This window comes from Ostrinia nubilalis, chromosome 3 (assembly GCF_963855985.1).
Source record: "Ostrinia nubilalis chromosome 3, ilOstNubi1.1, whole genome shotgun sequence".
Classification (NCBI taxonomy): Eukaryota; Metazoa; Arthropoda; class Insecta; order Lepidoptera; family Crambidae; genus Ostrinia; species Ostrinia nubilalis.
In genome coordinates this window covers 12,781,756-12,790,699 of record NC_087090.1, presented here as the reverse complement: position 1 = coordinate 12,790,699, position 8,944 = coordinate 12,781,756, and the positions used below count along the sequence as shown (strand labels likewise).

Below are 8,944 nucleotides of genomic sequence, written 5' to 3'. Positions count from 1 at the left end.
TTAACTACTTATAAATAAATACTTTTGCAACTTAAGAGTTGGTTACGTCAGAAGGAGCAGAGCAAAATAATCAAACCAAATAATACTTCACAATTTATTTGTTGACTTATAGTAAAAGTACATTTTGATAGTTATTCTGAGACTTTAACTTTAATATTTACAATTACAGATCAATATAATATTAATATCAATCGAAATGCTTAAAAATAACCCAGTCAAAGTTTTTTTGTATTTAACAGAACTTAATTACACTGACTACGAGTTTGGCGCTACGAATAAATGTCGTAGCGCTTGACTACGACGTTCATAGCCTTGAGTAGTCGTAACTCGTAGCAAACTGTAAAAATGTCACATCGTAATTCATGGTATTATGTAAATTTGTAAATACTTACGTAGTTATTTATTATACAATGCAAATCTTACATCTAGTTTGTATTACTAATAATTTGAACTTGATAATGTCTTAGAACTAGTAAAATTAATCCGTCTGTCTAGTGGCGAAAAAACCATCATATCAACTCTCCTAGTCACAGTGGTTGCGAGTCAAAATATGACAGCGATTGCTATCTTTTGACTGGCCTGTTTAACACTTTAACAGCTTGTTTAACACTTTATCAGCCCAAATATAATACGTATCACTTTATTAACTGACTGTACAGTGGAAACTATAGTTAGAACAAAAACGATTAGCTAGATTGGTGTCACAAGTGACTCTTTGGTCTCCTACGTAGTTGTGCGTAGATGAGGCCTGCAGGTTTGTCTATGGGCTGGTAGATGTGGTGGCGGGGGTCTCCTTTCGTCACGTTGGCGGGGAATTTTGACAGGTCTATGTTCAGGTAGTGCTTATTGGGCATTGTCATTCTAACCCAGGTTATCTGTGGACAACAAAAAAAATAGGATAAGTTATCGGAATACTTGGATATTTCGCCTATGTAAAAATAGCTTCCTAAGATAGCAGGGCGGACTTATACGAGTACAGCATCTATTTATAAATGTTTGACTACTTTAGAATTAAGATTTACACAGTCTTTTAGTCAGTTGACCTCAAACTAATCAGCTAAAGAAGAGAATTGGACGCCTAAAATAACTTCTTATCTTTAACTTTATGCCTACGACATAAATAATAATTAATCTTTAATTTTGTTTTTTAGCTTAAACTTAAACATTGACCAGACCAATAAACTTGTTTTGACACATTATTTAGCTCAATTAGTTATGCTATTACGAGTTGTTATTATGGTCAAGCAACGATATTAACCTAATTCTAAAAACAACAAATATCTATCGTGTATAGTTTAAATTCAAAAGATATTATATTATTTACGATAATCTTTAGCCTCCAATTGCGTCACATCACGCCCATATCACAAGGCTAATTAATATAATTGCAATCAATATTGGTATGACATAACTTAATGTTTTACTCGTGCATGGCTTTATAGTGAAATGAAATCTTACGTAGTTATACTTATTTTTCACAGTCGCCTCATGCATTCTTTTGGCCACGAAAATAATTAATCGCATTCTAATCATTTGAATATTCCGGTAATAATAACACCAAAAGTGAAACTTTTTATATGAAGTAGTTTAGTTAAGAATATGAAAATTTAATACAATTTTACAGAAAAACACATTTTAACTCTATTTACATTGCAATAATGGCATGAAGCTTTGTAAATTACATTTTATAATTTATATGTTTTTTTGTAACATAGACTCAATACTTAAATCTTAGACTTTTCTAAACAGTTTATTCTGATCCATCGATGTTTACAATTTTAATTTGTTTATAAACAAAGTTAAAATAAAACCTTATCTTAGAAGACATAACGACCATAAATCAAATTATTGATACTAGTAATAATTTACTGGCCCTGTTTAAAATTAGTTATCGGCGCACGCGTCGGCCTGTCGACGCGTCAAATAAATCGTGTTATTTACTCAATCGATATCTCACTCGATACCTAATTACTGTCTGAAACAATTAACTGAGTCACATGACCACATTGTTATTGCTCCTTCATACATAAATATAAATAATATTTTTAATTGATCCATAAAGTTGTCAGTGTTGTTAAAACCGGTTTTTCAAACTTTAATCGGAAGATTTTGACAGTTTTAAATGTACCCACTTGAACTAAGTTAGATTTAAATTCATTCATCCCATCTTTGCCTGCATCTAACATTGAACCATATTCCATTTGATTAGGATTGATTCGAATTGAGACTTGAAATCATCTGATTTAAATCGGTTTCGAGAGCGCGGGTAGGTCTTGAAAAATAAACTTCTACATACCTCAGGTACTTTTTCTAAGACGACCTTCTCGGCCTGGTACAAGGTGTGTTGAACGGACGGGGAGTATATGCCCACGTCTGGGGGTCCAGCGAATTTATCTAAGATGGCGTCTTTGACGGTCAACCACGCGTTGTCGAAGTTAGCCGTCCGCATGCTGTCGTATGTCCATTCCGCCTCCACTACCGTACTATAGAAAAAATATGAATGTTAAAGTCTGATAGATATTTAGTAATTACTAGACTAGTCAAGAGCTATTTAAATGTAGTATATTGTAGAAGATAGTCTTATCTGTACTGAACTATTTTTAATTTAATTTATTTTATTTAAAACTAGTCTTGCAAATGTAAATGTAAAATTGATAAATTGCATCTTACCTGAATATTCTTTCCGCAGCATCTGGTAGAGTTGTGTATTCATCCTGCACAAAGTCCACGAACGCGGACTGTGTAGTCTTCAGCACCCTGAGACCACTGAGACCTGATTTCACTGCCACAGCCTCTGTGTAACATAACAGAACCCAGTAAAACACTAGTTCAAAACTTGAAACTTAAAACTTATTGGCACTGTTTAATAGCAGTCACTCACCGTGTCTTGATTGGGACACTTCGCACCATCTGGTAGCAGTAGGGGAGAAGACGAAGGCGTGGTTGTGAGGCAACGTGGCCTGCAGCCTCTCCCAGGGGTACTCGACGACTTTACACTTAGCCGCCACCACTTGTTTGTACATGTAGAGGAAATGGTTCACGACGACCGCGCCGAATTCCTCGGGCGTTTTGATGCCGTGCTTTTTGGCCAGGAGGTAAATGGTGTTTTTCTGAGAGTCGGTGGCGACGACTTCTTTATTGTCGCCGAGGACGTATGCGGTTTCTGAGATGAGTTTGAGTTCGGTGGAGACCTCGAACTCTCGGATGGAGTGGTAGTCGTTGTCGCGGTGAACGTGAAGGAGCTTGACGGAGCTCTTGCCGTAGCCATGGTCGCTGAGCTCGAAGCGGCCGCCGGTGTCGGAAGCGGCGGTGAGAGCGGCGTGCGTGCCGCTACCGCCACCGTTAGCGACCGCGCCGGCCACGGAGCCCTCGCCGGTGCTCGTGTTTGAGGGTTTCGCGTAAATTCTGAAATGTTTTAAATTATTTTACTATTTGCACTAAAATCGGAAAATATAGGAATTCAACATTATTAATTTAATACCTAACATTTATTTTTATTGAAACTTTAGCTTCCATTACAAACATTTAAATGTATGTTTTATTTTATTTTTAAATAGACATCAATAAAAAAAGGCAAGTAAAGTAAAAATCGCGAAAAACCGAACGTGAATTTGCTCAATATTAGCAAAACTAACCTGTTGGTGCTGGTCCACGGCATCTTCGTAACGATTTAATTAATCACTTTATTTTCAACGTATGCAAGAAACAACGCCGGTACATGAGCGCACAAAACTAAGTAAGGCGGGTGTCGCGCGCCCGCGCTACTTATAGGGGCACACTTTGACCCCCTTATCGGGTCAGCACGCGCCCACTGACGACCAGATATCAAATAGATAACCAATATCTAGTCTACTACATTTGCAAAACATGCCAAGATTTATCCTATTATTTGACGTAAGTTCGTAGTGTTATGTAAACTTAATTGGGTTTTTTCAATTTTAACGAATTAAAAAAAACAACAATTTTAGTGAGCCGTATAAAGTTGGACGCTCGACTGTTTAAAAATTAATGTAGGTTTTTTGTAAAACATACTTTTAAATTAAGTCATGATGTTTTTCGTTAGTTAGTACATTTTAGTCAACAAGCGTCAAACATCGCATTATAAAACCTTTGTACACTTTACCGAATTTGCAAAGAATACATTTGTAAGACAACAGCACTGTTTTAAAGCCTAAAAAATGACCTTACTGCATCAAGAGTCAATAACCTTTTTACATTAACGATATTGTTGTAGCAATTTTGAAAGAATGCAACTGGTAAACGTCGCGTCGCGTGCTGAAAACACTGCTGCTCCGTAAGTACTTAATGCATTTTCATCAAAGTATTGGTGCATACTTTACCTACTAATTTTAACGCCGAAGTTGTGAGGACGGTGGATTTTATATTTGTAACTTTACAAAGGTATGAAGAATATAAATTAGTCACGCATTTTTTATCTCAAAAACTTTACTGGCAAATGCTCCATCAGTATTTTTTAGTTAAAAATACACAATACATTTTCTCTATATCTCAGCATCTCTCCCTTTTGCCCTCTGAATCATTGATTTAATTCCATTTCATATTTGTTTTAATAATTGAGCAAGACTTTATTTGTAATAAATGATTCATTAGTGTAGGTAAGTAAACAGACATTGCAATTAAATTGCAATTGAATTACAGATGCCTTTCGTAGGTACCTATATTCTTCGCTACTTATTTGCTTTGGAGAGATCCATGTACAGTCACGGAATGAAAAGGTTCGTCAGTTTTCAAATTGATTCCTTCAACGAATCGCGAGCACATATTACCTTTTGAAACTATGTTACAGAATAATCTCGAGTTAGAGAAAATAATCTTTAACTGTTCGCCAGTAAAGTTCAAAATTATTCAGATCAAAGTTGTTTGACGATTTAACTTGTCAAGAAGATTATTATGATTGATAAACTAAAACCTTCTTGTTGGTTCAACCTGCCATTATCTATTAAATAAAAAAAACTACATTTTGTAACATTGCACTGATGGGATAGAAAAATAAACAAGCAAAACCTTATTCGTTAGCAAACGTCATATTTATTTAAATATTAGCAGCACTGTTTCTTGCACGGTTATGTTGGCAGGTTTGACTCTTACAGTACCTAGTGCAAGCGAAAACCGACACTAAGGTGACGAACCTTTTCATTCCGCGACTGTACTTGAGTGATGCTTTTTCATCAGTTAGATTTGACCGTTCCAAACCCTTGCCAGACAATCTTTTTAGGATAGCTGCCAAAGCCACAATGACCCATACATACTTCATGATGCACCATAGTTCTTACCTGGGTTGAGAGCATGCGCTGACAAACTTTCAGCTATTGTAAAGTAACTTTTTTCAGAGTGTTTAACTTTTAGAACTTTGGTCAAGAGTAAAACCATTGTATTCATCAATAGGCATCTTCGCCAGACTGACGTGGCTTGGAATTACCCGGGCTGTCCCGTGCTGTGACCATATTAAACAAACAATTTTATTAATAAAAAAAAAATATTTTACTTTTTATTCTTGCTTGATTTTTATACATTGATGCTGCTGATGATAAGACAACTTGTGGTTACTTAGCCACGCTTTGCTTATTTATATTTTTGTACGCTGGAAAGCATAGAAAGACCAACAGCAGCTGCAGCACTTTTTCTTAACTTTATCGCAGCGTTTTAAGTCTTTAAGGTAAGCTGTTAAAGCGCTTGTTGATAAAATGAGTAGGTTAATTAACAGAAAATATGTGAATGATTTTCATCATGTATTGTTATACTAAATTATTGAACAGCCAATGATAAAATACACGTGATTTCTACAAATCATAATATGTCACGTCCACAGTATAGTGACGTAGCCACACGAGACAAACAGGGTGAGGGGTTATCGGGCGTAACTCTAAATTCGATTGTCGGCAACCTGCGCCTCCTGCAACGGACTGTTCACATGGTCATCGCATCTCTATCAGTGCCTAAAAACAACTGTTTTGTTGTATGTTGTACAGTGACCAATGACACACGACTGATATAATGCTGTCCGTGTGGCCGAAAGTACATGGTCGCAAAAAGATGAAATAACTTTCAGAGATTACATAAGTAACTACGAGTATGTTTATGTAACAAATCTTCGTTGATAATTTATTCTTTATTTTTCAGTCAGTGAATCACATTCATGGAAAGCGTTTTCGGCAATGAGTTAACTACTTTTACGTTTTTAAGTAGTCAACTACCTACCTAACTTTCTAAGTATAGCATTATTCTGTGATAGAGGCGCACAATAATAACTTATGGCTGTTTTTCCTTGTTTACTACTCTAGAATGCACGCGTTAGGCCGTAACTCAAACATATCCGGTTATTTATTGTTTTATTTTGATCTTCGCTTTTTCAGATTGAATGTTTCAGTAGATTATTTTTTACGTTACTTCCTCAAATATTTTCCTCTTCTTGTCGTAGAGCTCTATGATTAATTACATGTAATTAATTTTGTTGGAATATCTTTATCGGCCTTGTCTCAAGTAAAGTACGTTAATAAGATCCTAAGACCAACTCAGCACTAACTTGACGCTAGTCACCAGTCACTGGGGACCGATGCTGGTTGCGCCATGCAATGCTTGCGTGGTTTCATTCCAGGGCAAGCTACCGCAGCGGCCGGCGATTACAAGACCTAATCTCATATTACTTGATAGTTGGTATATTATGTTTAGTTGTTATAACATTAAATATACCTAAATATTGCTTTCGTAATTTTCTCTCATAAGAATTAGTGCTGTGGATCGCCCAATGATAATGAAGAAGAGACACGATATTCACATTATCATCATATACCTAGTCTTTAGTTACCTGACTTTTCTATTTAGCCACAATATTTTGAGTGTAGCTTCTATGTACAATGTATATTTATTAGACAAAGTGTTTTTCATGATAGCGATAAGGTCTGCTTAATTTAGTACTACTTTCCACCAATGAAACATGTACAAACATCTGCACTGCGTCTCTGTATGAGTATGTCGCAAAGTATCGATTACCATCAAGATAAGGTAACATTCGATAATCGAATTGCTACTCGGTAATGGTTAACATAAAGTAACGCCATCAACATTATTTAATGTATCTGAGTAGGTAATAAAGTCATATGAGTACGCTTCCCAAGAAATAGTGACAAGCCCATACATGGTGGGCAGCCCTAGTGTTGTTCTACTATTTTTGAGACACCCTGTATGTAGGTAAGTGCACTTATTGATGTACTTTGGTATCAATTTCTCAGCTCTCTTTCATAGACTACGTACGTCAGCAAGTAATTCTATCAGAAACTATTTAACTTTTGGATGGTAGAAATTTGTTTGGTGACGTAAAGGGTAGAAGAGAGAGGGTTATGGGTAGAAGAGAGAGCACATAAAGCTTTCATGACAAGAGGCTTATAAAATACGAATCAGGACGACTGCCATAACCAAATCACATAAAATATGTGTCAATAAAACAAATTAATGAAACACTGCGTACACGTGTAAAGTTTTAACGGAGCATCCTCTCTAAAAATAAAGAACCTATAATATCAACATATCGAAATGTACCTAAGTGCCGCGAAGTTTTATCGGCGATCGTAATATTTTATGTGCGTCACTATTTGATTACTTACCTATTTTTCATATCTTTCATGAATTTAAATTTAGATGCGAAATAACAAACATGATACGTTTGTACGTGCTGTACATCTTACAGAGTACTGTATCGTGAAAACAACACTTATCATAACAGTAATATTACTTCTTGTGTTTTTGAAAATATTGTATATATATGTTTTTTAATATATATTAGTAAGTGAAGTAAAGCTAATCAAAATTTTTCAGGAATACCTTTTTTTCCTTCTATCGTGTGATTTTATGATTCGCTTAGATTCGTCGACAACTCTCTATCGGATAGCAGACATAAAACGTCTTTTAGTGACCTTTTTTACTTTTTTTTAATTGTCTATATTAATACTTGGCTTGGAATAGGACACTGAACAGTGATTCAACATTTAACCATGTCACACGTCTACTACCTGACACAGACGATGTTCTTAGAACCGACACAATACAAAGAAAATGATGCCAAAAATATAATCGTGATTGATGGCAAAAAAACAAATGGCTCTGAAGCTCAAAATTAGCTTCATAGAATTCTTAAATATCTCTCTCATAGTAATCCCAATTAAACTGAAATCCATTCCAAAAGATTTATAGGTAATGCGCTTGAAAAACGAGCCAAGCACTTCGAAAAGTTCAACTCTAACCACTACGTTACCAAGTAGGACAATAGCTAATAAACCAGCAACATTATGAAGGAACAAATACACGCTCCCAAATTAGAACATAAACATCATTAATTTTCTTTAAGTCGCCAAGCAGCCGTAAAATTTCGTCGAGTAGATTGAGCGTGAAAAATTACGAAGCGCATGAAGTATTAAGATGCTTCGGATCTGTAAATAGGCGGCGTGAGTCAGTCAACGTCAACGGTGAGCGTCTGCTTCAGTGTGGAACGTGAAACGGGAATACCGTGCCCAATGACCGACGACAAAAAATCGTGATCAATCTTTTTTGATCACGACTTTTTGCCGTCGGTGGTGTCGTAGATGAAATTAATCCGCAGAAAAGTTTACATGTATTAGTAATTTATAACTAAGTAGGTACTGTGTTTGTGATGTTACAAATAAATGATAGTTGTCGTACGTGTGACCTACTGGCATGATTTGCCGTGCATGTGACTTGGCACGATAACTTATAAACGTTTTAATTATCAGTCAATGGTTAGGTACCTAGGTCATGATCGTATCGAATGGTAAGCGTTTACTTATTTCTGCAGCAGAACTTTTGTCGCGAGCCTCTTCTAATCCCTTCCCTTCCCAAAGTGGACAAGCCGAAAACTAATATTAACAACTCGAATCGAATTAGCGTCTGTGGATAAATTATATCGGGAGTA

General features: G+C 35.9%; 1 protein-coding gene across 1 annotated transcript; it reads right to left on the bottom strand.

The window, feature by feature from the left end:
• Positions 1 to 80: 80 nt before the first annotated feature.
• On the bottom strand, positions 81 to 3,745 carry LOC135087981 (uricase). Its single transcript, XM_063982855.1, has 5 exons — positions 3,636 to 3,745; positions 2,882 to 3,405; positions 2,671 to 2,794; positions 2,297 to 2,483; positions 81 to 875 (listed from the first exon to the last, which is right to left on the bottom strand). Exons 1-5 carry the CDS (start codon positions 3,656 to 3,658, stop codon positions 702 to 704), a joined length of 1,032 nt encoding a protein of 343 aa, XP_063838925.1. The 5' UTR covers positions 3,659 to 3,745; the 3' UTR covers positions 81 to 701.
• Positions 3,746 to 8,944: the final 5,199 nt, after the last annotated feature.

What these genes read in the sequence shown, in the direction of transcription:
- LOC135087981 (XM_063982855.1), bottom strand. Translation starts at nt 3,658, where the DNA reads ATGCCGTGGACCAGCACCAACAG. An exon ending in CCGTGGACCAGCACCAACAG is followed by an intron (nt 3,406 to 3,635) that starts GTTAGTTTTGCT and finishes AAAACATTTCAG; the next exon opens with AATTTACGCGAAACCCTCAA. An exon ending in AGTGTCCCAATCAAGACACG is followed by an intron (nt 2,795 to 2,881) that starts GTGAGTGACTGC and finishes TATGTTACACAG; the next exon opens with AGGCTGTGGCAGTGAAATCA.